This window comes from Pelodiscus sinensis, chromosome 4 (genome assembly GCF_052426305.1).
Source record: "Pelodiscus sinensis isolate ZL-2025 chromosome 4, ASM5242630v1, whole genome shotgun sequence".
Classification (NCBI taxonomy): Eukaryota; Metazoa; Chordata; order Testudines; family Trionychidae; genus Pelodiscus; species Pelodiscus sinensis.
In genome coordinates, this window is record NC_143055.1 from 76,569,317 (window position 1) to 76,596,746 (window position 27,430).

General features: G+C 41.6%; 1 protein-coding gene across 2 annotated transcripts in view; it reads left to right on the forward strand.

Annotated features, from left to right (window-relative positions):
• The window catches only part of SPMIP2 (sperm microtubule inner protein 2), a 104,441-nt gene that overhangs the window by 18,240 nt on the left and 58,771 nt on the right, over nucleotides 1-27,430 (forward strand). For both annotated transcript variants that reach the window (XM_075930141.2, XM_075930139.2), the window contains exon 3: nucleotides 5,723-5,781. In XM_075930141.2, the coding sequence (XP_075786256.2) occupies nucleotides 5,723-5,781 (59 nt within the window). The remainder of the gene's footprint in view (nucleotides 1-5,722; nucleotides 5,782-27,430) is intronic.

Below are 27,430 nucleotides of genomic sequence, written 5' to 3' on the forward strand. Positions count from 1 at the left end.
CAATGTATACGTTGGTATGGACTCATGAATGGGTGGTAGTGGCTACCACTCAAGATTAGGCAGAAATTAAATAACAATGTGGGACCTAATTCTCTTCATTCTTAGTACTTGCCTCCCGTATATAGAAACCAAAGAATCTCTTTATTTAGGATCCTGAATTATTTGGGCATAGGAGCCTTCATGGCACCACTGCCCTACAGAAGCAGGAGTAGCTGTATCTCTTTTGGGCACAGCATCAAGTGTAACCACTCAATTCAACCTACAATAATAGAAGGAGACATAAATCAACTGGGCCTGGAAAAGGATGCATAAAATGCACAATTCACACCCCATTGTGCCTTATCCCCTCTGTTCTCTGGCCATGAAGGATCTATATGGGATGAATCTGCAGATTTTAGTGGAAACCAGAGTTGGGCTCAACAGTTGCACCTTGCCCTCCTTCACTGCTTATTTTCCTGTCTATGACAAAGTGGCAGCTAAATTTAGCCTAACTAGTGTAACCGGTTTATTCCTTTATCAAATAGCCATTAATGGAAGGAGTATTTTAAGCTTAGCAATCAATACACAGATGTTTTTCCTTTAACAGTTTTCTTATTTTACTTGATACTTCTAAGTCAGCTTTTTCTGGAGCTCAAAATGATTTTGAACCACTTTTCCCGTATAGAATCAATAATACACATGGATTTCAGGTCTCCCTTAAATGCCAGACAGTCTTCAAATAATTGCAGCTCCCACATTTCTGATCTGCAGATGTTGCTGTCAATACAAATTAAAATTAAAAACAACATCTTTGGACTTTAATGCAAAGATATGAAAGTAGTTTTTAAAGCACCTTTACTAGAACCAGACAGCTCCATGGCTATGAGTTTTAGTTTCACTTAAATATTTTCTTTCTTCTGCGTCATAAAAGATTGTGGTTAAATCAGGTATGCTAACCAGGCGTATAAGACTTCATTCTCTCTTAGATAAACATATTTTCAAACCTATTGTACAAAGTGGTAATGTCTGACAGTGTTAGTACCATAACATTTCTGAAAATGAAAACACGCTGTGTTCTGAACAAGGGCCCGTCATGTTGACATTATAGATAGGAGTTGCCGAACCCATATTCCTGTGGCCTCCTTGCATCAAACACGCTAAAAGCTATGCTACTTCTACATGACTACATTGTTATTTCAAATTGTTGCTGATCCTTGAGAGCCAAGTCTACTGCAAATTCTGCTCTCAGTTATACCAGAGTCAATTTGCAGTAGCTTCATTATTCTGGATTTACTCCAATGCAGCTGAGGGCAGAATTCAGCCCTGAAACTTCACCTAGGATCCTGGTCATGAAGTATTTCAGTTTATTTTGCTTTACAAACCTCATAAACTAAGGGGGTCACATACTTTATAGAGTGTTAGCTGAGCTCATTGCATATACCAGGAGCTCCTTGCATTCCTGTATTCGATCCCACAAGCTCCCTGTGTGCCACTCACCTATCCCCCTCAATTTCAGGCACTCTGCAATTTCCCACACTATCCCCCATGCTAGACATTTTGCGTGCTCCCTTTTCTCCCTTCTTCCATTTATAGGTTCTCCATTCTTAAAGATTGGCTCTCAGCAGGAAGGGGGAAGAGGGGAAAGAAGAAACAGAAACAGCGTGACCATACTCCAGTCTCATAGTTAGTGATATTTGTGGATACTGAACCTGATTTTCTTCTGACATACACCTATGTAAACACATTTTACTTTAGTGGAGTTACTCCTGGTTTACCTGATGTGAGATTACTATTCCCTTTCTATGTTACTATTCAGAATCACTCTGCTTTGCTGTGCTTTTAAATTTTTATTCTGGTTCATTTTATTTTCTATGAATTCCTGTTGCCATAGCAGCTAGGCTTATACACTCAATCAAACTTAAAACAAATTTAATGAGTTAGCAGCCAGTGATGGCAACTTAATTGCACCGTGCATTACTATCACTAATGTCTTACTAGATCAGGTGTTAATACAAAATAACCAAAACTGAACAAAAATAAGAACTTGCTAAGGATGCCAGCGCTGAAGCTATTCTGGGATACTCACCCCTTAACATGATGTAATGTAATTTTCTTAAAATATCCTGTTACAATCTCCAGGATTGCTTTCAATAGTCATCGGGAGATTGATGCCGATTCCAGGAGACTCCAGGCATATCCTGGAGGTGTTGGCAACTCTAGAATTCACACAAACCATTTTAAAGGGCCTTCTGTCAGACCCAATAGCTTGCCAAACTCTGGTTCTGGCAGAGCTCTGAGAGGAGCAAATTCAGTTGGTGGAGGCACCTCACTGGGCTAAAACCTACCTACTGGCAATCAACCAGAGTTGCTGACTCAAGTCCCATGACTTGAACTCGAGTCTGACTGAAGTCGCCTAGGTGACTCGACTTGAGACTCGACTTGGGTTCATTGTTAGTGACTTGAGACTCAACTTGAGACTTGCTAATTTTCGACTTGGTGAAAAAATTGTCCCAAAATACCGATATTGATGGCTTGTACAAAAGTGACTTGACATTTTTAAAATTAAGACTTGAGACTCGACTTGGGACTTGACTTGAAAGTGACTTTAGGGACTCAAGACTCGACTTGAGACTTAAACTGTAGTGACTTGAGACTTGACTTGGACTTGACAATGATGACTTGAAGACAACACTGCAGACAACACTGCACTCAAGCCTTGCAAGATCCCACCCGTAAGCTAACAGTACCTCTTTATAGACCTTACTTATGCTCCCATCACTGTGATGTCTAGGCACCAAACACTTAAGAGTCACTAGTACCAAAAACTGCTTATCTAATTAAGACACATATCACATACCTTAACCTAGTCTAAACACACCCCAAACCTCAACAAAGGAAAGGACAGCAATCTAGAGCTTTAAATGATAAATGGTTCAGGAAAAGGATTGTTCTTTTTTGTGTACACAATACTCACCACAATGGGGCCCTATCCCAGTTGTAGCTTTTGGGTGGTATCATAATATTAATGTATGCTAATAAGTGCTGCTACTGCTACTCTAATATGTCTGTATACTTAACTGTTCTCATCTTCCAGGAGAGACTATCAAAAAGCCTGGCTCTTTTCAGGTCTCCCTCCTGCCTTGTTCAGGAGCAGAGAGTGAGCGTTCCTGCCGCACGGCATGGGGCTTCACCAGCGGCAGCCAGTGAGGGAGAATCCGAGCTCCTTGCATCACCCAGCTGGATACAGCACCCTGGACAAAGGCACAGTTTGCCCAGCCTTGGGCCAGCCCAGCAGATTGGCTGTTGTTTGTAAACTACACACTGCGTCCCCAAGATTACAGCCCGTGCCTCATGATTGTGTTCCTTGTTTCAAAGATATTTGGATAGGAAAATTGAGATAGGGTGTACTAGCTCAGGAGGCTTCCTTATAAAACTCAGAGGACTCGTGTGCCCTATGTTTGCATTTAGTGGCTTCTGAACAAGCCAGCAAAGAGGGTGGTATCTTGGCTGTCCTTAGGATTCATGGGGCCCTATGTAGTACTATTAAACTGGTGCCCCTATGCTTAATGGCAGCCTGAGGGGTCGGGAGGGAGCACATATTAGAGATGTGATTTTATAATCTTCAGCAGCACACTAATGAAATATTTGTAAAGCAGATTTTAAACTAAGGTCTTCTTGTGCTTAATGGACTCATGCACAGTGTGATTCAGAGCCTTGGGATACATCCATACTGCAGATTATTTTTTTAATCATAAGCTTAAATTCTGCAGAAACTGAGAGTGGGCACAAGGTAAATGCTGTTTTTTCAATACAAGTCTTGAGAAGTAATGGAAACAGATGTGGGGCTGGTAAGAGAGAATAGCACTGGAAAGGCAACAATAAGAGAGGTTGGTAAGTTGCATGGTATAAGCTAGTAAAAGCATGAAATGAAAACAAGATAAATTTTGTATTATAAGACTATAGTTCCATCACTACAGACAGTCCCCGGGTTACATGGATCCGACTTACATCGGATCCCTACGTACAAACGGGGTGAGGCAACCCCACACTAGCTGCTTCCCCCCAGCAGACCAGGGAGACACGAAGCTAGCGCCCCCCCACAGCAGACCAGGAAGACGCGGAGCGGCTTTTCTCAGCAGACACCTCAGCTTGAGAATAAAGGACTGAGGGAAGTGAGGTGTGGGAGAATAAAACTGAGCTCTGGAGAAATGTTTGGCTAGAGTTTCCCCTACAATATGTACCAGTTCCGACTTACATACAAATTCAACTTAAGAACAAACCTACAGTCCCTATCTTGTACGTAACCCGGGGACTGCCTGTACTTAAATTTTGTGGGTTAAACAAAGAAGCAGCTCAAAGCAAAATAACATGGACAAGAGAATAAGGGAAGGAAGTTATATGGCAAACTTGCTGCTGTTTTAGCAGTGACTGACATTTTCAGTATTGAACTGCAACCGTTGACAAAGATGAATATGACTTAGAAACAGAAAAGCCAAAGAGAACAATGAAGACATCAGATGATGCTTGAATTTCATAAAAATAACTGAAATTTTGATTCAGAAATTTGCATCAGAATGTTTGCAATGCACCAAGTTCTGCCCTTGAATAAGGAGCAGAATTCAAACGAGAAATGCTTAGACTGGCATTCGTATTTTAATTTTTACCCTCAGATTTATCAGTAGACATGGTGCATCTAAATTACAACTTGGAGAGATGGAGAGAGGCAAAAATAGGTAAAATTAGAATGGGAAAAATAGGATGCAAAAAATAGGATGCAGTATTCAAGTGTGTGTGTATTTCTGAAAAATGCACACTGCAGGCTACATTGTTGCTTCCCTCATAAAGACACATGTACAAGTGTTGTGTAAGATTATCTTGCTTAGCAAATTTAAGTTTTAAAAATTTACTTTCTATAGACATTGTCCATACTGCCATTTTCTGCCCCTGCATTCTTTGGCTATGTCTACACTGGCGCGTTCTCACGCAAAAACTCTTTTGCAGAAGAGTTCTTCTGGAAAAACTCCTCCACAAGAGAGCGTCTACACTAGCATGTGCTTTTGCGCAAGAGCATCCATGCCAGTGTAGATGATCTCTTGCGCAAGAAAGCTCTGATGGCCATTTTAAACATAGGGCTTTCTTGCGCAAGAAATTCATGTTGCCTGTCTACACTGGCCTCTTCTGGAAGAGCTCTTGCGCAAGAGGGCTTATTCCTGAGCAGGAGCATCAGAGTCCTGGCGCAAGAAACGCTGATTTTATACATTAGAACGTCAGTTTACTTGCGCAAGAACATGCGGTGAGTGTAGACAGGCAGCAAGTTTTTGCGCAAGAGCGGTCGCTTTTGCGCAAGATCGTGCCAGTGTAGACACAGCCTTTGAATTGTAGTCTGTTGTGAACATTTGATCTTTACAATTTTATAGTCCCCATATAGGATCCTTAGATATACCAGATATTGTTTAACTTTTAAGTATTTTGTTCCATTGCCTGAGACATTGCAGAAACATAACCGCCTTACAATGCCAGTTTTATTGTCTTCATAAATTCTTTCTATCTAAATTTTAAGGGGACCAGAATTCTGCATCCAGATCACTCTCACATTTCAAGATGTCGGAGCATAGCACCCTTCTTTGGCTTTCAGATCTGTTAATGGACTCTTTTCCCACTTCCTCTCTGATTGGAGGGGGACAGACACATATAGCATCAATTCACCTTGCCAACACATTGTCGTTTTCTTTCTCTGTGACAGACTGGAGAATTCCGTCAGGCTGCTGAAGATGAGATAACTCATCGATACCAGAATCCATGGTAACTATTTATTCATTATTCTAGCAAATCTCCTCTGGTAACTGGCCACTATAGCAGTCAACAGAGATGTGTAGATAACCCTGATCTGTGAGAAGACCTGGAACAGGCAGAACAGTGGCCTGCTTAGCCTTAGAGCAGAATTAACTTGACAACTCTATCTGTCATTTCCAAAAAGATTCCATGGGTATCTACTGCTGTAGAAAATCCTTCTTTGGCAATGGAGCTGTAGTGATAGCGGCTAAGAGACAAGGTCTATAGTTAACTATTTAATTGATATGTTATTATAAATGAATAGCACTATTATGTAAATAGAATCAAAATAAACTTTACAATGGAGGGAAAACTCATTAGGAGTCATGAACACCACTATCAAGAGAAAAATCCTACTTTTTAGGGTACCTACCACTTTTCAAGCAATCCCTAATTTTACCTTGGCTTACAGGGTCTGTCACATTTATTGGTGCACAAAGTCAGTGCTTTATAAATATTTATTATAACTATTAACAATAATTGTAGGTAAAGTATGAGAGATAGAAAGAATTGAAAAGATCCGTGGAGAAAAAGAGTGAGGAGAGTGAGTTCTCCCCCAAGACTAACCTTGCAAAGACTCCTAGCATCATAAAACTAGTCATATTAGAATGAGAGCGAGGTGTCACATTATGATCCACTCTGAAAAAGGGGCAACGACTAGTTATGTTGCCCTAGGAGCAGCTTATGAATCTCTCTCCACGTTTGCCTGCTTGCTCTAGGGAGGAACTAAACTGCAGTGGACCTTCCCTGGCACACTGCCTTCTGCACTGATACAGACCTGCCCTCTGTCATGGTGGATTGACTAGAGTCAAGGCTGTCCCTCTAGTCTCCACCCCATTTCCCCCACACATACCTACCTACACATGGTGAGGGGAAATGGTTCTCTGGAGACCATTTCCCCTCCTATGCTGAAGCCCATAGTATAAGTAGGCCATACAAAAGTCAGGAAGTGCTATAGGCCTTGTCTACACTGGCATGTTTTGTTGCCAAAAACTGCCTTTTGTTGACAAAACAGTGAGAGCGTTCATACTACAATGTGACTTTTGTCATAAAAAACTTCCAGCCCTGCAAGAGACCTTTGTCTTTTCCCCTCTTTTTATTGTGGATAGAGAACCAGTGTGGAAACTGCTGTTTGTTTTGTGGACAATTGGCTTCCACCAAGATCCAACAATGCCTGCCCTGATGGCTGTGCTCAGTGTTTTGATCTCTGATGCCCTGCAGTCATGCATCCCTCTTCTTTCAAAGCACTGGGAAGTATCGGATAGCTGAGTGAGCTGCTCTTTTTGGGGAACAAAAAGAGCAAATCCCGTTCTGCCCTGCTAGAAATACAGCAACAGGCAGACTGCTGTTGTAGGGGGAAGGGATTGCTGTGCTGCTTTGACATTCCTCAGCATGGAGAGCTCACAGAGCTAGGAGGGAATCCCAAGAAGCACAGGGATCAGCTCTGTCTTCCCACAATACTGCATTGTGGGATGCTTACCCACATTGCTTTGCTCTGTTTTTCAACAGGGGAGCTAGCAATATGGCCATGAAATGTCAACAATGGGAGACAGAAAAACTGGTTTGACTGGTTTCCACTTTTGCCAACTTTTGCTTGTCAACAGCACTTTTGTCACCAAACCTTCCTAGTGTAGACATAGCCTTAGTTACCCTGACTGCCTTGTGTGGCCACAGAGTTGATCACCTACTAGCCCTGCGTTTCTTATGTTGTCCTATAAATCACTGGTACAAAGACATAATATATGTAATTGCTTATTTGGGTTAATACGATGGAATGCTGTTGAGGTTTCTTTCTTCTGGTGACAGGTTATAAAATAAACAGCTTCCTCATTACATTTTCCAAAGGCTGCGAGGTAATGAAACGTTCAGAGTGCAGTGTAGGAGGACAGCCAAAGCAGTATCTTTCAAGAAGGCTTAGACTGCTTGTCCATCTTTTAATGAATTCATAAAACATTCATAAGGCATTCATATTTATCAAGATTTTTTAAAGCCATCCTTGTGTATAACAATTGTAGAGGGATTAATGTGTGGCTTTCTATAAAGGACATACTATATTAACGTTTACCAGAGAAAGGTGTATGGAAAGGCAGAATGATCTGAGTTTAAACACAATAATTAAATGTGCAATGTCTCACAAAAGGATACACTATTAGATAATTTAATAATTTTGTTTAGTATGCTGTAGGCTTTAAAGGATGAACAAATTTTACAGGAACTGCATAAAATATTCAGAGGTTTTTAATTGTTACCATTGGATCTTTTACATATAGTTTCAGTGCGGCTGACACTAATGCCTCTGATTTTCTATTCTCATGAGCAATATAGGGTGGTTACAGATTTTTTAATGAAAAAAAGAAAAATTCATCAGTGCAAGGAAAATTCTTTGATTATCTCTAGTTATTTCAAACACAAAACATTCTCTGAGATATGCTGCAGTATCCATTTTACATTTAGGACAGTTGGTTAGGAAAGGGTCAGTCATGTTTCCTGGTGTCTTCCAGTTCCACTTTTCCAGCAAAACTATTAGAAGTGTAAGCAAGAGTGATCAACTTTTATCCTTGATAACATTGATATCACAATATTATTCAGGCAATATCTGTGTGACTTTTATATAATTTTCTGCTAGTACGATGCAAACTCCATTCGTAGTAAATATAGTCCACTATCTATCCTTGCTATAAACTTTTTTGTCAGTCTCTCTCTGACTTTACCTAAATTACTTTAAATTACTTAATAAAAGACCAACATACCAGAAATTCTCTGAGCCTACGTCTACACTGCAGTGCTATTTTGGGATACCACAGGTATCCCTAAATTGCTAGCCCACATCTTAACAGCAAGCCCATTATTTCGAAATATAATAGGCTCACTTTTATTCCGATGTCCCTGTAAACCTCGTTCCACGAGGGTTAAGGAACATTTCGGAATAGTGCTTTATTTTGAAATATGGTGCTGTGTAGACAGTGCCATATTAGGAAATAAGCTATTTCAAAATTGACTTAAAATAAGCCACACAATTTGCGTAGTTCAAATTTCATAGATTATTTCGAGATAAGGGTGCAGTGTAGATGCACCTTGAATGAGTAATTTTTTATTTGGAAGAGAATCAGAAGTCTCCTATCATAAGAAGCAGAAATACTGATTCATTCAGCAAGAAGAAGAAATGATGATAGGAAGACTGCATTTCAGCTGAAGAAGAGTGGCTGAGTTGCAGATTTCTGATTCAAATTTGAATTCATTTATAAAGTTTCTCAGTTTAAAGGATAATTAGTTCTTATGACTTGGTTCCAGCCTATAAAGAGAAATAGATTATGTATATATACTGCAATATCTGGAATAGACATAAATATAATGAACCCACTAGCGCATTACTCAGTGTCTTCTCTGAAACCTAAATTAGATGAGGGGGAAAGGATGTAGCCAAAGAAGGATTCAGTATTCCCTAACCTAACATTCAACCAAGTACTGTAGCAGGCTAATTAGTGGATAGGAAAGGGTAGTTACTCTCAATGGGCTAAGGTGGATTTAGGTTGGGAGCAGACCAAGTTCTGGAAGAAACATTCCACGGATATCCTTAAAAAGAATAATTTCTATTTCCCCCTGTTTTGTTCAATTTCATTGGAAAATTTCAACTTTTCATTAAGAAAAAAAAGTTAAAACAGTGTTGATCTGACCCACTTGAAAGGGAAAGCCAGAGGTTTGTGTGAGTAGAAGCAGCTGGCCAGAGACAGCAGCTTGGCAGGGCAGCTGGTTGTAGAGGGAAAGCTGCCTGGCAGTCAGCCTGACTGCTGTGACTGAAAAACCAAGAACTGTGCATAGGCAGGATCTGTTGTTGGCAGAGGGCCTGCCAGGGCAGCATCAAGAAGAGGTAACAGCTCTGCACGCGGAAGGCATGAGACATCTGGATGGCATGTGCATAGTGCTGAGAGGCCACAGCAAGACCTGAACCCTGGCTAAGCACTTCTTCCCTGATCAAGAAAAGCCCTTAGGAACACTTAATTTTAAACATGTGAGTAAACTAGGGCTGTCAAATTAAATTGACACACATCAGTTTTAATTGCACTGGTAAACAATGGAATATCAATTTAAATTATAAATATTTGGATGCTTTTCTACACTTTCAAATGTTTTTCTACACAATCAAATGAATTGATTTCAATTAAAACACAGAATATAAAGTGAGGACTACACTTTGTATTATTTTTATTATAAAGATTTGCCTCATAAAAAGATAATTCGGTTTACAAGTCAAAGCATAAAGAGACATTTCTGATATGTAACTACCTTGCAATTCCAGCTACAATAGTGCCATATGAATACCTATTCTCCCTTTCAGGTGGTATTGTAAATAAGAAGTGGGCAACATTATCTCCTGTGAATGTAAATACATTTGTTTGTCTTAGTGATTGGCTGAACAAGAAGTAGGTCAGAGTGGACTAGTAGGCTCTAAAGTTTTACATTGCTTTATTTTTGAGTGCAGTTATATAAAAATAATTCTATATTTGTAAGTTCAGCTTTCATGACAAAGAGATTGCACTGCAGTTCTTGTATGAGGTGAACAGAAAAATATTATGTAATTTTTATTACAGTGCAAATATTTATAATAAATTATAATATAAAAGTAAGCATTGTACATTGTATTCTGTGTTTAATTTAAATCAGTGTATTGGAAAATGTAGAAAAACATCCAAAATATTTATAATAAATTTTAGTTAGTATTGTATTGTTTAACAGTGCAATTAATCACAATTAATTTTTAGTGGAGTTAATTTGTATTGAGAGAATCATGAGTTAACTGTAGTTAATTGAGAGCTCTAGAGGAAATCCCATTTTTTTCCCACTAATGTACTTAAATTTAAGCACCATGCTTTTCTGATTCGGGCTGGAATGCTCAGCTTCTTCCACAATCAACTCCTGTATGAGCAAGGTATTTCTAACTACAATTCTAAATGTATTACTGCCTTTTTTTTTTAATTGTATCCTTTGGTATATATGATTGTGACTATTTTCTTCCACTATTTGATCTGAGGAAGTGGGTCTGGCCCACGAAAGCTCATCATCTAATAAACCATCTTGTTAGTCTTTAAAGTGCTACATTGTCCTGCATTTTGCTATTACTGCCTTGAGTGTTTTGAGAACACATAGATACTATTGCTATGGAAACTGTTTCTATAGCTGTAAGAGGAGTTGCAGCTAGGTAGCTTGAAAGCTTGTCTCTTTCACCAATAGAAATTGGTTCAATGAAAGATACTACCTTACCTACCTTGTCTCTCTAATATTCTGGAACCAACACTGCAAATATCTGTATCTTAAGTCAGTCTTGGATTGTGTGATTTGCTAAGGCAGTGCTTGCCCTAAAATATATTGTGGAAGTAATGGGTCAAATTCCACTCCACACCACCCTCTCAGCCTTTGTTCTCTTGCTTATGTGAATGTACTGCATCCAATACTCAATACAGAGTAACATTGACTGCTAATGAATCTGAGTGTTCTTTATTTCAAACAATGAGCACTGACTTTGTTGATACTGAATGAATAATTTCAACATCAAGTATAGGATGAGATGATTTAGGATGAAATATGCCATACTTGACACCAGTGGTAGAATGTTTCTAGTGCTGGCACAGGGAGTTATTGTTCAGTTTGGATGGAAGCACTAGAAAGGAAGAAGCTGTTGCTTTCAGGGAAGTGAAAGTGTTAACATTTGCCTCTGTTTGGTGGCCAAGTGAAGATGCTTCTGCGTGAGTATTGAATGATGAGGCACACAGAAGACATGCTAGATGCTTCAAGTAAAAAGTGGGCAAAAAGTCATAGGAGGTGAACTAGCTCAGCACAGTGGCAATAGCGCCTGTTAAGATAGAAATACGCTTAACCCCTAGCAAAGAGAAAAGGCATAACTGTTATTCTTGCCTTCAGTTTTTAATTTTACAGTAAGTAACAAGTCACTTTTCCCCTTGTGGAAATTTGATTTGCATAAAATGGAAAAGTCCCACTTGTCATATATTCATGATTTTGCTGAGTGGTGCATTTCATTACATAAAGCCCTTTTATTTTTCTCGGCATGCTGGAGACTTGGCAAAAATGGTGAAATTTGTTTGTGGACAAATTCACAGCTCCCAATCCCCATTTTCCATCAGGAAAACAGCATTTGCTAGTAGAAGTGGTATATCTTTGCCCTGTATATTCATGTAAATCTCTATTTAACGTGAAAACTCACAAGAGTGTCATAATACCCTGTGGCTGTGTCTACATTGGCACCCTTTTCCGGAAAAGGGATGCTAATGAGACACTTCGGAAATGCAAATGCCGTGGGGGATTTAAATATCCCCCGCGGCATTTGTATGAACATGGCTGCCACTTTTTTCCGGCTCGGGGTTTTGCCGGAGAAAAGCGCCAGTCTAGACGGGATCTTGCAGAAAATAAAGCCTGTTCTGGAAGATCCCTTATTCCTACTTTCCGGATCTTCCGGAAAAGGCTTTATTTCTGCAAGATCCTGTCTAGACTGGCGCTTTTCTCCGGCAAAACCCCGAGCCGGAAAAAAGCGGCAGCCATGTTCATGCAAATGCCACGGGGGATATTTAAATCCCCCACGGCATTTGCATTTCCGAAGTGTCTCATTAGCATCCCTTTTCCGGAAAAGGGTGCCAATGTAGACACAGCCTGTATGTTTTCACACTGCATGGACATGCTTAATCTGACTGATTTGATCACCAGTTACTTCTAGTCTTCTTTTAATCCCTGCTTGACCATTACTGTGTATTATTTCTTAGCATATCAAAAAATGTAAACAATATGTAATCCTTTTATTTGATCATGAATTTTCAGAGAGTTAATTTTTGTTCTGGAGAAGAAGGAAAATCTCTTATGTGCTCTTCAGATTTATGTCGCTTCTAAAAGTTAAGCTCCTGATCTTGTTTACACCGATGTCAATTCGGAGTAACTTTATTGAGTTAAATAGCTTTCCTCTGAAGTTTCACTCATGTAAATGACATCACAGTCTGGCTTTGCTTGCATTCCACCAAAACCAAATATTATAAGATCATAAATAGGCATCCAGACTTTTGGAAACTTAAGATCAAGCAAAAAGTAAAAGTAGGAGGGTATTTTTAAGAGCTTGAAAGGAATTGAGCTGCAGCACTCACAAAATCCCACAAGTTCAATCTTCGTTATGGATGCGGTGACACACTCTTTGCTCTCTTGAAATGAGTATATTCCATAAAGGACTGCAATATGAACCAGTAGTTAAACTAGCACAGATGTTGCTGGCAATATTCAAAATATATTTACTTCATGTTATTAGTGATCAGCGATGTGATTTTGTATGGGGAGTCTGCCTCACAATTTCCCATAAGACATAATATTTTCCTAGTTAGAAAGACCAAATGACTATATTGGAGACTGGCTTTATAACTTAAATATTTCAGACTGATGACGTAACTACTTGGCCAAAGAGGGCCTCTTCCCATGCCTGGTCCCTTCCCCTCCATACACAACCAAAATGACCAGCCTAACCACCTCTCTCCCCGCATCCTCTTAAAGCTCTTCAGTCTTTCAGAGAGAAAGTCACTAGCACTTTCTGAGATTATCTAATGCTGTCTTCTCTCTTTGGTTTCAAAAGATCTTATTGCTGTATAGCTTCCTCCAAATTTCTACAGGGATCTTCTCCTTGCAACTTTGAAGAAGTGGGAATGGTGGTTACCTTGAGAGTTTGGTGGACATCCAAACATAACCATGTCCTACACACAAGCTTGTACTGGTTTAATTAAACTGGTTCAGTAACATACCCCAGTGTGGACATATTTATATCGACTTAAGACTGGATACAGTGGTATAGCTTGCTTGTGGAAAGCCAGGGTTAAACTGAGGTAACAGAGTCTTTAATTAAAAAAAAATGCATCGATGTAACTAGCTGGCTTCAGAAATCACTTTATTTAAGCTGGTGCAACTTTGCATACAGGCCTTTATGACCGAAGGGGAGTGTTAACAGCTGCAGCTTGCTTCTCTTTCTCCTGCATCTCCAGCTTTTCAGATTGAAAAAATAAGAGTATCCCATAATAGAGTAAAAGCCAGGCATAAGTGAAAGATTTTTCCATGTCCCCTTTATAGTCTTCACTCCCTGTATTTATGGAATAAAAATATGTTCATTTTCCTACTCTAAGTCTCGCTTTCCTCTGTAACGGCAACTATTAAAATACAGTGGCTGCCAATTCCTATCAGGTGAGAGATCTCATCTCTTGGAACAGTAGCTCAGTTTATGTTCCATAGAGCTTCATTTCCTAGCCTCAGTCTCCTTCCAACAGGCCTGTTTCACACCCTTCATATCATTGCACTTTTCTTGTCTCTCTAGACCAGTGTTTCTCAACCAGTGGTACAAATACCCTTAAGGGTACTTGAGAGAAGTCTGGGGAGTACATCAACAACTGAAATTTGGAGAAAACTGAATTTTTGTTCTAAGTTTTACAGTGCTTTATTATTTTTTGTACTTTTTACACCCAAAAATTCATTGCTTGCCCAGCTACAATTAAATTGTTTAAACAAATGTGTTGCAATGGTAGAAAAAAATGTGTTTGAAAACTGTAGATACGGGGGGTACTTATTTTTTTTAAAAAAGGGGGGTTTATATATACACACACACACATATATTTAAAAAGGTACTTTCTAAAAAAAGGTTGAGAAACACTGCTCTAGACATTGGACTGCTCTCTCCTTCCCCTCCCATCCTCTCCATCACTTTTCCTTCTTGTAGTTCTCCCATCTTTTCTCTCCCTGCGTTTCTCCCATCTTTTCTCTCCCTGCATCTACTCTTTTCCTCTTCATCATGCTTTCTCACATCAGATATCCCACTAGTAGGATCATGAGTGGGCCAGAACTAGCCTGAAGAGCAGGCCCCAAAGCCTTTACAGCACCCTTCAGATGTTCATAGGTTTATTGGGAATTCATGAGGGATGTTTGAGCCTAGATGCACAACTGCAGTGGTTGGCAGTGGAGAGGTACCTCGCTGTAGTGTTTCAGTGTTGAGAGGAAAATAGGGTTGTAGAGAGGAAGACTGGCTTGTTTTCTCCCCCTTCCCATTTAAGGATGAGAAGAGACAGGACAGCACCAGAGCTAGCCTGTGGGATACTAGAGCTTCAGCCTCTGTGCAAGACTTTCTGGGATTGCTGTAATCTCAGCCACTCAAGTGCTGAGAGGTGGACTGCTGTGCCTTTCTTGCAGGAGATTTCTCTAGTACCCAGACAACACTTTAACAGAGCACTTTCACTGTTGTCAGATTCTAATTCTCTTGGCAAAGGGCACAGAGAATGATTCTGCTCTGACGTGTGTAATTCCATCAGTATCAGCAGAATGACTGCAAATTTACATTGGCACAATGCCAGAATGAAGACCATTGATGCTTAAATATGGATATTTTATTTAACATATTACATAATTACACAAGCTGCGCAATAGTCAATGGAGTAGTAAAAAAAAAAATCACAAAAAATCTAGTTTTATGTTTATCCTTCCTCTGAACTAAGTCTTGCCTATACCGCTTTCTCTAGCACAACATGTTTTATTCATAGGTAACTCTACAACAAGTGTCAGAGGGTAAAATGTCATCTGTACTGCCTGTGAGCACTCACACACATCTCTATAATTTGCTGAAATAGGCCAATAACACTCCATTATCCCTTTTTCATCATTGTCAGGATGTTTTACATCAGACATTCTGAGCACGTAGATCAGAGCATGCCTGGCTTCTGTCCTGCTGCATGCGGCAGATTGTCTATGTAACTGTGAGAACAGGGGCAACGTTCTTGGCCAGCAGAGTCCACTGAGACTGGAAAATGATGACAGTAGGAGGCAACCCCAGAAAGATGTTTTTACTAAAAAAATTTGGAAATCACTATTACTCTTTCCCATAGAGATCTTCTCAGGCAGGGTGTGTTTTACACATATTGAGCTTAAGTACAACTATCAAGCACGTCATCCTTATTTTAAATGAATTGTCCATGGCCACCCTGCAGGGTTATAGCTGAGCAAGGAACGGATCACAATTCTTCATCAATAGTTAAGTCGTTTTAGCCAAAAGATCATTGCTCTTCCTCCCTGCCTCTAACTTAAATGCCAAAAATTAGTGTAAGAAATAGTTGCGACCAAAACACACAGTTACCAGAGTATTGAATTGGTGTGCTAGCATCCTCTATCCCCTTGCAGCGTCTTCCTTAGTCAGAAGCCAGTAAGTCACCCTGGCAGCTCTTGTTGGCCTGTCTGTTAGTACAAGCCACTACAAAAGGGATGGTAAGTGACAGAGCCTCTTTTGAACCAATCAGAGAGATGTGAACATTGGAGCCTCCTGAAAGAGTGCAAAGGGTGAATTTCCTAAGTACTCTGAATTGTTTAGGGAGTTATTATGTCTCCCCAAGTCACGACACTTCCTGGGGTGCTTGCTGGGACAGAGTGTCTGTGCTTTCTGGCATATTTCATCCCAAATTTATAAGCCACAAGCTGTCTACTGTCAATTTAGAATCAGAAATTAAAAACAGATTTAAATGGATTTCCCCCCCCCTTTCCAAGCAAACAAGGAACTAGGTCACAATAGTAATAAATATCATACAATGTTTGAAAATGCACAGTTTGTTTCAGCTCTGACTCAGTTGCCCGTAGGGTCAAGTTGGAAGAATGGGAATAACACTCAGACTAGGTAGATGGATGTTTCAATATTGCCACTGCTGTTGACTTCAGCAGATATTAGGCATCAGTTAAAGCCTACCTGAAAATGAATAGGGTTAGTTTGCAGCTTTAAGCTACTGTGTCTACACACACTCATAGACTTTAAGGTCAGAAGGGACCATTATGATCATCTAGTCTGACCCCCTGCACAACGCAGGCCACAGAATCTCACCTTCCCACTCCTGAAATAATCCTCTCACCAATATCTCAGATATTGAAGTCCTCTGAAGATGGTTTGAAGACCCCAAGGCTGTGTCCAGACTCAGGGTTTTTTTCGGGAAAAGTAGCCTTTTTCCGAAAAAACTTCACCTGTGTCTAGACTGCAGCCACGTTCTTTCAAAATTAAATCGAAAGAACGCGGCTTTTCTTTCGATGGCGGTAAACCTCATTTCACGAGGAAGAACGCCTTCTTTCGAAAGTGCTTCTTTCGAAAGAAGGCGTTCTTGACTGTAAATAGGGCTTCTTCAAAAGAGAGCATCCAGACTCACTGGGTGCTTTCTTTCGAAAAAGCGGCTTGCTCTTTCGAAAGTTCCGCGTGTAGTGTAGACGCTCTCTTTCGAAAGACCCTTTTTCGAAAGAGGCTTGCAGTCTAGACGTAGCCCAAGATGCAGAGAATCCTCCAGCAAGTGATCCATGCCCCATGCTACAGAGGAAAGCAAAAAACCTTCAGGGCCTCTGCCAATCTACCCTAGAGGAAAATTCCTTCCCGACCCCAAATATGGCGATTAGCTGAACCCTGAGCATGTGGGCAAGACTCACCAGCCAGACACCCAGGAAAAGCTGTCTATAGTAACTCCTATCTTCCCACCATTGGCCTATTTACCACCAATAGTGAAAGGTCAATTAGTTGCCAAGATCTTGTTATCCCATCATACCATCCCCTTCATAAACCCATCTAGCTTAATCTTGAAGCCAGATAGGTCTTATGCTCCCACTACTTCCCTTGGAAGGCCGTTCCAGAACTTTACTCCTCTAATGTTTAGAAACCTTCATCTAGTTTCAAGTCTGAACTTTCAGATAGCCAGTTTATATCCATTTGTTCTTGTGCCCACACTGATATTGAGCTTAAATAATTGAGCTCTAAATAATTCCCTTTAATATATTTAAAGAGAGCAATCATGTCTCCCCTCAGGCTTCTTTTGGTTAAGGTAAACAAGCTAAGCTCCTTGAGTCTCCTTTCATAAGACAGGTTTTCCATTCCTCGGATCATCCTAGTGGCCCTTCTTTGTACTTGTTCCAGTTTGAATTCATCCTTCTTAAACATGGGAGACCAGAACTGCACACAGTATTCCAAATGAGGTCTCACCAATGCCTTGTATAATGGCACTAACACCTCCTTATCTCTACTGGAAATACCTCGCCTAATCCATCCCAAGACCGTATTAGCCTTTTTCACAGCCATGTCACATTGGCGGCTCATAGTCATCCTGTGATCAACCAGGACTCCGAGGTCCTTCTCCTCTTCCGTCACTTTCAACTGACATGTCCCCAGCTTATAACTAAAATTCTTGTTATTAATCCCTAAGTGCATAACCTTACACTTCTCACTATTCAATTTCATCCTATTACTATTACTCCAATTTACAAGATCATCCAGATCTTCCTGTATGATATCCAGATCTTTACTGAATTGGCAATACCTCCTCCTTGCAGTCCCCACAGTGTTTCTTTCTCCCTTCAGCTGATAGTAGTGCATTGGTTCACATTCCGAAGACTTTTTTCAATCTATTTTGTGGAGGGAAAAAAATGAGCATGGGTTTTTTTTTTTTTTTTTTCTGATTCTCCTCTAGGAGCATATTGCAGTATTTCTCCAAAACAGAATTCCACCTTCCTCCCCCCCATTGTTCTTTCCCTTCATTTTAGAAATGAGGAATTACAATTGCTGACATCCCATGCTCTAGATAAAATAAGGCCCACAAAATAGGCAGAATCCCAAGCTGCAGTTTAGCCCTCTTTTGAAAAAAAAAAAGAGGTGTTAAAAGAAAACTTCTTTGGGAAAAAGCTAACTGCCATTTAGGAGTTTGAGTTAAACAGGTTTGTAATACTGACAAAACAAAAGCAATAAAAGATTTAAACAAACTGATTTAACATCCCTTTCCTTTCCAATTGAGAAAAAATGAAAATTGTGAATTCAGAGTGTTGCATAGAGTTGCCAGGTGTCCAGTATTCTACCAGACAGTCCGGTATTTGCGCTCTTTGTCCAGTAAAAAAAAGTCAGAGAATACCAGACATGTGCAATGTCCACATGTCCTGTATTTTTTGGGAGACCATCTGGCAATCCTAGTGTTGCAAATTAAATTTCTGTCTTTTGTGATTATTCTGGAGTCACCTTAAAAAAAGCAAAATTAAAGTGCAGTTTCTTCCATGAAAAGTGACATTGAAGGATCCCACATTTATAGCCTTTCAAATCAAATGTGTTCAGTTTAAGTGAAAAGAGTGATTTCTCCCCGATTGACAGTTATAAACATTCAATATTAAATTCAGCCTGCAGCACCACTTGTGCATATTCAGTGACATAAACAGGGGTAGGTCATACTTAGCAAAATTGTTCACTAATACAGGGAAGGAAGTGGTTTTCATTCCTTTGCATTTTAGCTATGCTGGCTCTGCAGAGCTAGCTAGTGTTAAAAAAAATCAGCTATAAATTATATTAATAACTGAAGCAAGCAGACACTACAGAATACACATGAGTAAATCTCTTGTCTAAGATGACGACAGTTTTACAATAGAATTGTGCCTTCAGTTCTGCAGAAACTGATAGGGTCACTGGAAAAAATGCCAACTCTTTCTACCAAAAAACACTGGCTTTATCTAATCCCTAGTTAGTCTGTTTATAAAACAGATGTTCACCTACCTTCACAGCATGTTTTTGAGACTCAATTTGTATTGCAAATGATTTGACATAGCTGCCTATAAAAATCTTATTTAAAATGTTGGTAAACAGTCACTCATAATACAAGTTTTAAGTCTTGTGAAAATGGGGAATGTATTATTGGTACGCTACTAAGATAAAATAAATTCTCTTTTGAAAAATGAATCTTTTGTTCAGTAGGAAAATATTTTTCCTCTACCTCTGGTAGCTCATACTTCTGTACACAATTCTGCAGTGTTTAGATTCTTCCAACATACTGCCATTTCTTGAATGTCTGGGATTTCTTCATCTGCATTCCTATTGTTCTATTCCCAGAGAGTTTAAGGGGCATCTCTATAGCATACTTTAGACTTGCATTCTCTTCTTCACATTTACAACCCTTGTTATTTTTTGTCACTTCTTTGAACCATGTTGGAAACTGTCCACAATGAAGGTAGAATTTCTTGCCAGAGTTTTTGTCTTAAATCAGAAATGGAGTTATTGTAGTATTTAATACACAACATAATATTAAACAATTCAAATCTCTGCTTGTTGTCTCTGGTATGCTATGTTATAGGCATGTCAGCCCAAGGATATTAGAAACACAAGGTGGGTGAGGGTAATATCTCTTATTATACCAGTGTTGTCTGTTGATGAGAAATACTTCTAAGTTTACATAGAGCTCTTAGCTAATAAGAAGAATTTATAGATTAGAGTTTGTAAATTTTAGTTTTCCTAACATTTCCAAGGAAATGGATGGATGCTTAGCATGGACTGGGTGAGAGTGGTACACTAGTATAGTACAGGCAGTCCCTGGGTTACGTACAAGATAATGATTGTAGGTTTGTTCTTAAGTTGAATTTGTACTTAAGTCGGAACCGGCGTCCAGATTCAGCCGCTGCTGAAACTGACCAGCAGCTGACTACAGGAAGCCCGAGGCAGAGTTTCTCGGCCCCGGGCTTCGTGGAATCAGCCGCTGATCAGTTTCAACAGCAGCTGAATCTGGTTGCCTGGGACAGAGCAGCTGGGGCACTGCCAGGTAGGTCCTTGCAGCACTGCACCTCGGCGCTGCGGGGACCAACCTGGCAGCACCCCAGCTGCTCTACCCCAGGTGTCCCCAAGTCAGCTGCTGCTGAAACTGATCAGCGGCTGATTCCAGGAAACCCAGGGCAGAGCAACTCTGCCTCGGGCTTCCTGTAGTCAGCTGCTGGTCAGTTTCAGCAGCGGCTGAATCAGGACGCCTGGGGCAGAGCAGCTGGGGTACTGCTGGGTTGGTCCAGTAGCGCCGCTCCTTGGCGCTACTGGACCAACCCAGCAGCACCCCAGCTGCTCTGCCCCAGGCGTCCTGATTCAGCCGCTGCTGAAACTGACCAGCAGCAGCTGAATCAGGACACCTGGAGCAGAGCAGCTGGGGTGCTGCCAGGTTGGTCCAGTAGCGCCGAGGAGCGGCGCTGTGGGACCACCCGGCAGCGCCCCAGCTGCTGTACCACAGGTGTCCGTGAGAAAAGCCTGGTCTGCTGGGGGGGGGGGGCACACTAGCTGCGCCCCCCCCCCCCCAGCAGACCAGGGAGACGCGGAGCAAAGCCGCGGAGGACGCGGGTGGCGGGACCGCCCAGACACACCCCAGTCTCGCCGCCTGGGTCCTCCGCGGCTTAGCTCCATGTCTCCCTGGTCTGCTGGAGGGGGCCCCCCAAAAGACCAGGGAGACACGGAGCAGCTTTTCTTGCCCCAGAGGACGCGGGCGGCGGGACAGCGGTGCATCTGGGCGGTCTCGCCGCCCGCGTCCTCCGGGGCTAGAAAAGCCCCGTTCGTAAGTACGGATCCGACTTAAGTCGGATCCGCGTAACTCGGGGACTGCCTGTACTCATTCGTTCCTTTGTCTTAGTGATAGGGGAGAAAAATCTTTAATTTAGAAAGAATCAATCTATGATCACAGGTAGAGACGTTTTATAGGTAAGGATTGTAAACACTTTCCGTTAAAAGAACTGAAAAGAGGCTCTTATGAGTTTAGAATACGTAAACCTTTCAAATTGAAATTTTCAATGCTAGATGTCTGTCTCAAAACTGTTTACGTTCCAGCTAAAATAGTTCTGATGTTTCTCAGGCTGAGGTTAGGAGAAGAATATTTTTACCCATATTAAAGAGAATTCTTAACAGTTTACCAAGAAGTTCTAGTAACTCCATTCTTTGGAGCAGACACTCAAGACTTGGCACGGAATTGCACTGGTTTCCAGGATGTTCTTTTTGACGTTCCTGTGAAAAATCTGCCTCAAAATTTGAGCAAGTTATGAACTTCTGTAAAGTGAAATTTTTAATGTTCAGAAACTTGTTACAGTTTGGCAACTGAATGGTCTGGAAGATCCAACTGAGTATGGCTCCTACCTGCCAATCAGACTGCACATAAGCTATTGGCACAGAACAATTCAACATACTCCAGCCCAGGGCTGCAGGGACAGAGGTAAACTCTTCCTACAATTGCTCTTCCTTTCTGTTGGGTGTTACTGAGTAGAGTCATTCAGAGCAGAGACAATCCTGTGCACTCAATGCTCCACCCGCTGCCTGACTAAAATGCAGAGAGGGCTTCAGACAAGAAGAACAAGGATGGGAAAGAGACAAGGCAGGAAGCCAGGTGCGAGCTTGAGCAAATGGGGGTGGATAAGCCTTGGACAAGCATAGAGTCAGGAGTGTAAGTGGATGGAATGAGCATGAACAGAGGAGGGAGAAGACAGGAACAGGTGAGTGTTCAATCTGAGTGTGGGGAAACCACAAAGATAAGAGATAGGAGGAGGGGTGGGACAAGGATAGAATTTGAGAGAGGAAAATGGGTAGGTAGGAGAAAGAGCATTATACCAGGCGGGAACAAGGGCAGGAGCAGACATTGGGGTGGGAACAGGAGCAAAAGGGACTAGAATATGTACACTCTCCTCTGAACCTGGAAATGAATCTTACCCCTGAGTCTCAACATTCCTTTATTATAGTGTGAAGCCCACTGCTGGGAAGAGGTGGGCCACCACCGCCCTCACTTCCGAACTTGTGCGTGTTTCACTCGGAAGTGTTCTTCAACATAGTTTTTGGATGTAAATTAAACATACTGTGGTAGTACTTTAGAGCCATAATCAGTCTGGGCCCCATTGAGCTAAACAGTGTACAATATACATAATAGATGACAGTCCCAGGTCAAAGTCTAAAAAAAAAATCTAACTTCAGATGTGCCCTTTATGGACAGATTGGATAAGCCATTCATATTCACAAACCAGTTGCAGTGCAAGAAAAAGTCCGTTTTAAACACTGAGATGGTCTGTATGATGTGGAGAGTGGTAATCACTAGTACTATCTACAACAGGGGTGGGCAATAATTTTTTTGCCGGGGGCCACTTTGGAAATTTTTTTTTGTGGCATCAATCAGAAGGGGGTGGAGCCAAGATACATCCGGGTACCCCACCAGCAGACAATGATTGGTCTGGGGGTGAGGGAGTACCTTTGCCCCCCACACATTATTCCTAATTGGCCTGGGGCAGGGGAGCATGCAAAGCCTCCTCCGCTCTTCCCCCCGCCTGTGAGTAGCTCATGGTACTTCAAAGCACCACACACTCCTGGCAAGACGGGAGGAAGCTTCACACGCTCCCCCAGCCCCAGGCCAATTAGGGGATCCGACCCACGGAGGCCCTTTTGCCCACCCCTGATCTACAATGAAGGCTAATCTTGAAAGAATTAGTACTGTAAATGGCAATGTTTTAAAGTAAAGCTAGTTGCTTCTGACACCTAGACAAATGATGCATTTTCAAATGGCATATGACACATCCAGATTGGTTCAGTAAGAAAACAGGTTTTCAGGGTGGTTTTTTTGGTGTTTGTAGTAAAGGATAACCAGATGGATAAAGGATTGTGTAAGTATTGGCAAAGTTAATGCTGTTGAAAGGGTGACATAATGTGTTAAGCTAAAGTTGGATCCTCAGCTTTTTATCAACATTAAATTAAAATTGCAATCTGAACATTCCACTCTATTTTGTAAGTTCATCAACCAATAAGGAGAGAAGACAAACAGCAGAGACTAAACTATTTTCCATTTTATGAATAAAATGCATGCTTAATGTACATAAAAAGTAGTCAACATAAAGAGCCTGATTTTTGGCATTTCAGATGTGGAAATCGCACATTGAAAATGAGCTTATTTGCATGCCTAATTTACAAGCACTAGTAATGTGCAAGCATGGAAATTGTGCATGTAAATTGAACATGCCTCCTCCCCACCCCCTATGAACATTGCCGTAATTATCCCCCTCAGAGTCAAGCTGCTCACATTCCATGATGGGGAATGGAAAAATTAGGCTTCAGGAATGGTTTAAAAGCTGAGAATATATTATGCATCGGTGTCATGGCTCCTCTGTCAAGATTGAAAAGAAATTAAAACATCTCCACATGATCAAAATCATCAAATGGTATGAATTCAAGTTGGATTAAGAGCTTTGTCTTCTAAACTGACCAGGTCCTGTTTTCTCAAACAGTTGCCCAATGCTCTTAAGGGATTAAAGTCATCTCCAAAAGATTTTCCAATTTCGCTACAAAAATCATCTTCAACTTTGATGCAAGGAAAGCAAGATGGAAAAGATCCCCTAGAAGACTTAAAATAGTCACAGTACTTCTATCTTGTAATGCCCCAGGTTGGCTCACAACAGAACATCATAGAGACATGTACTATGTTCAGTGGTCTTTCCACTGTTTCATGCTAACAGCATGAAAGTTAGCCTTCTTTCTGTATTGGGAGAGAAATAATTTGACCAGACACAGAAGATTATATTCTGCATTAAGCTGCTATGCAAGCATGTACATCTTTGAGCAGGTAGGTATGGCAAAATCACAGCTGTAGGGATAACATATCAATGTATTAAAAATGTAATCCCAAGTGGAAGTGACTCCCCATAATTTATTCCTCAACTTAAAAGTGTTTAGATTTATTATTATTATTATTATTTAGATCTATTATTTGTTAAGATTGTTAAATGTTTAGATTTATAATTATTGCCCCTCTAGAATATAATTTGTTAGGAATATAATATTAGGACTATGTAGCCAGAAATAGCTACACCCCCCCCCCTCCCCCCGTGTCCCAGGGCATGCTCAAGCGTGTGCAAGGGGCTGCTTGAAATTGACATTGCAGAGATACATTGTAACAATGCATTGTCAAGCCACTAACTCTGCTCTGGGAGCAAAGCCCTTTAATTGACTAAGGGCATTGTTACATAATTGACGCCTATTCTCTTCAAAGCAACTGTAACTAACTCAGCACTCAGAGAATGTTTCAAGAAATGCCACCCAGAAATTTGTGACTTTTTTTATAACTACAACTCTTGAATATGTAAAGTTGTTATTATACGAAATACTGTATGGGAAACATTAATTAGGGAATGTATGTAAGAGAGAGAGTGCTTGGATGATGAATGAATGGTTCTGAGAGGTGTCATCCTGAGAATGCCGCAACAATGGTCTGAAGAAGGTGTCAGGTGCCAGTGCAACCAAAAGGTGTCAAGTGGAGAAAACCAAGTACTGGAGGTCCACCCGATGAGATCACTGACGAGCACCTGGCAGCCACCCTGAAGACATCAGCATGATGCAGCAATTTCCATAGACTGGCATAGGAAGAAATTCCTATAAGAACTGGACTAAAAAACCTATAGAATCAGAGTCCAAGGTTCTGCTGCCAGTCTACCAGGAGCTTCAGATGCACATCTGATCAGGACTTCGCTCCCCACTACCATCACTTGTGTACAGAATACCTGGCCAGTATTCTGTCACAAGCAACTTCCAGGCTGGTAACTAACAAATACACAGAACCTGAATGAATGGATGAATGAATGTTTATATGTATAAGGGTTAAGTAGTTAAACAATGTTGTTTGCTTCTATCTTTTCTTTATTTTTTATTATTATCTTTACAATAAGTGTGGCTTTTTGCCTTATCCCCCTCATAAGATCCTGCTTGCTTTTATTGGTACAGCACAGCTCCATCTCCTGACAGATGGGCTATGGTTCTCTTAGACCAGTGGTTCTGCACATTTCCAGACTACTGTTCCCCGTTCAGGAGTCGGATTTGTCCTGTCTACCCCAGGTTTCTTCTCTACTTGCTTACAAATCCAACATAAAAATATAAGAGTATCACAGCACACTATCACTGAAAAATTTCCTATGCTGTCATTTTATCATTACAGGCAGTCCCCGAGTTACGCGGATCTGACTTAAGTCGAACGGGGTTTGCTGCCCGTCTCTCTGGTCTGCTGGAGATCAGCAGACCAGGGAGACTGGAAGCAAAGCCTCTGAGGACGCCATCAGCGGGACAGCCGTGGCGCGTCTGGGCTGTCCGCTGCCGGCGTGTTCCGTGGCTTTGCTCCCCGTCTCTCTGGTCTGCTGGAGACCAACAGACCGGGGAGACAGGGAGCAAAGCAGAGCAAAGCCGTGGAGCACGGGGGCAGCGGGACAGCCCAGACGCGCCGTGGCTGTCCCGCTGCCGGCGTGCTCCACGGCTTTGCTCCGCTTTGCTCCCCGTCTCCCTGGTCTGCTGGAGACCAGCAGACCAGGGAGACGGGGAGCAAAGCGGCGGAGCACGCGAGCGGCAGGAGAGCTGCGGTGCATCTGGGCTGTCCCGCTGCCCCCGTGCTCCGCGGCTTTTCTCCGGACGCCTGTGGTACAGCAGCTGGGGCGCTGCCGGTTGGTCCCGTAGCGCCGCTCTTGGCGCTACTGGACCAACCAGGCCGCACCCCAGCTGCTCTGCCCCAGGCATCCTGATTCAGCCACTGCTGGTCAGTTTCAGCAGTGGCTGAATCAGGATGCCTGGGGCAGAGCAGCTTGGGTGCTGCTGGGTTGGTCTAGTAGCGCCGAGGAGCGGCGCTACTGGAGCAACCAGCAGCACCCAAGCTGCTCTGCCCCAGGCGTCCCCAAGTCAGCCGCTGCCGAAACTGACCAGCGCTGACTACAGGAAGCCCGAGGCAGAGTTGCTCTGCCCCGGGCTTCCTGGAATCAGCCGCTAATTAGTTTCAGGAGCAGCTGACTTGGGGACGCCTGGGGTTCTTAAGTTGAATCTGTATGTAAGTCGGAACTGGCATCCAGATTCAGCCGCTGCTGAAACTGATCAGCGGCTGATTCCAGGAAGCCCGGGGCAGAGCAACTCTGCCTCGGGCTTCCTGTAGTCAGCCGCTGGTCAGTTTCAGCAGCGGCTGAATCTGGATGCCAGTTCCGACTTGCATACAGATTCAACTTAAGAACTAACCTACAGTCCCTATCTTGTACGTAACCCGGGGACTGCCTGTATTATAAAATAAGAATATAAATATTGTACTTACATATAGTATATAGAGCAGTATAAACAAGTCATTGTATGAAATATTAGTTTGCACTGACTTCATTATTGCTTTTTTAAATAATCTGTTATCTAGGGATACGTCTACACGGCAGGGCTAACATCGGAATAAGCAACGCAAGTACAGCTACGTCAATTGAGTAGCTTAAGTCAAAATAGCTTAACTCAGCTTTTGGTGCTGTCTACACAGCAGGAAGTCGAAGGAAGAACACTCTTCCTTAGATGTCCCTTACTCCATGTGAAATGAGGGTTACAGAAGTCAGAGTAAAAAGTTCTCCAGTTTGACATTATTTCAAAATTAAGGCTTGCAGCGTAGATGTTATTTCAGAATGTCAGAATAATGTCTTATTTTGGAATAATGCTGCTGTGTAGATGTACCTTAGATGAGTTTTACTCACTGGAAGGCCTCTAGATAGAACCTTGTAAATTTGTGTATATTCATGGACCCTTTTTGCTGGATGCAGATGCAAACTTTGTATCCACACAGGCTTACCTGTAGGTAACACCCCAGGCACGTGTGCACCCCTGGTTGAAAACTACTTTCTTAGAACTCAACCTACAGCTCTGGGTTCAAATCCAGTTTCTAGCTAGACTAAAGTTTCTGAAATTCTCCAAGAAATCGTCCAAGTAGTAGGTATTGTCACTTCACATATATTTAGTTTGTCGTCTGTACATCCAGTGTTGTCAGTTAAATACACAACCCCTTGA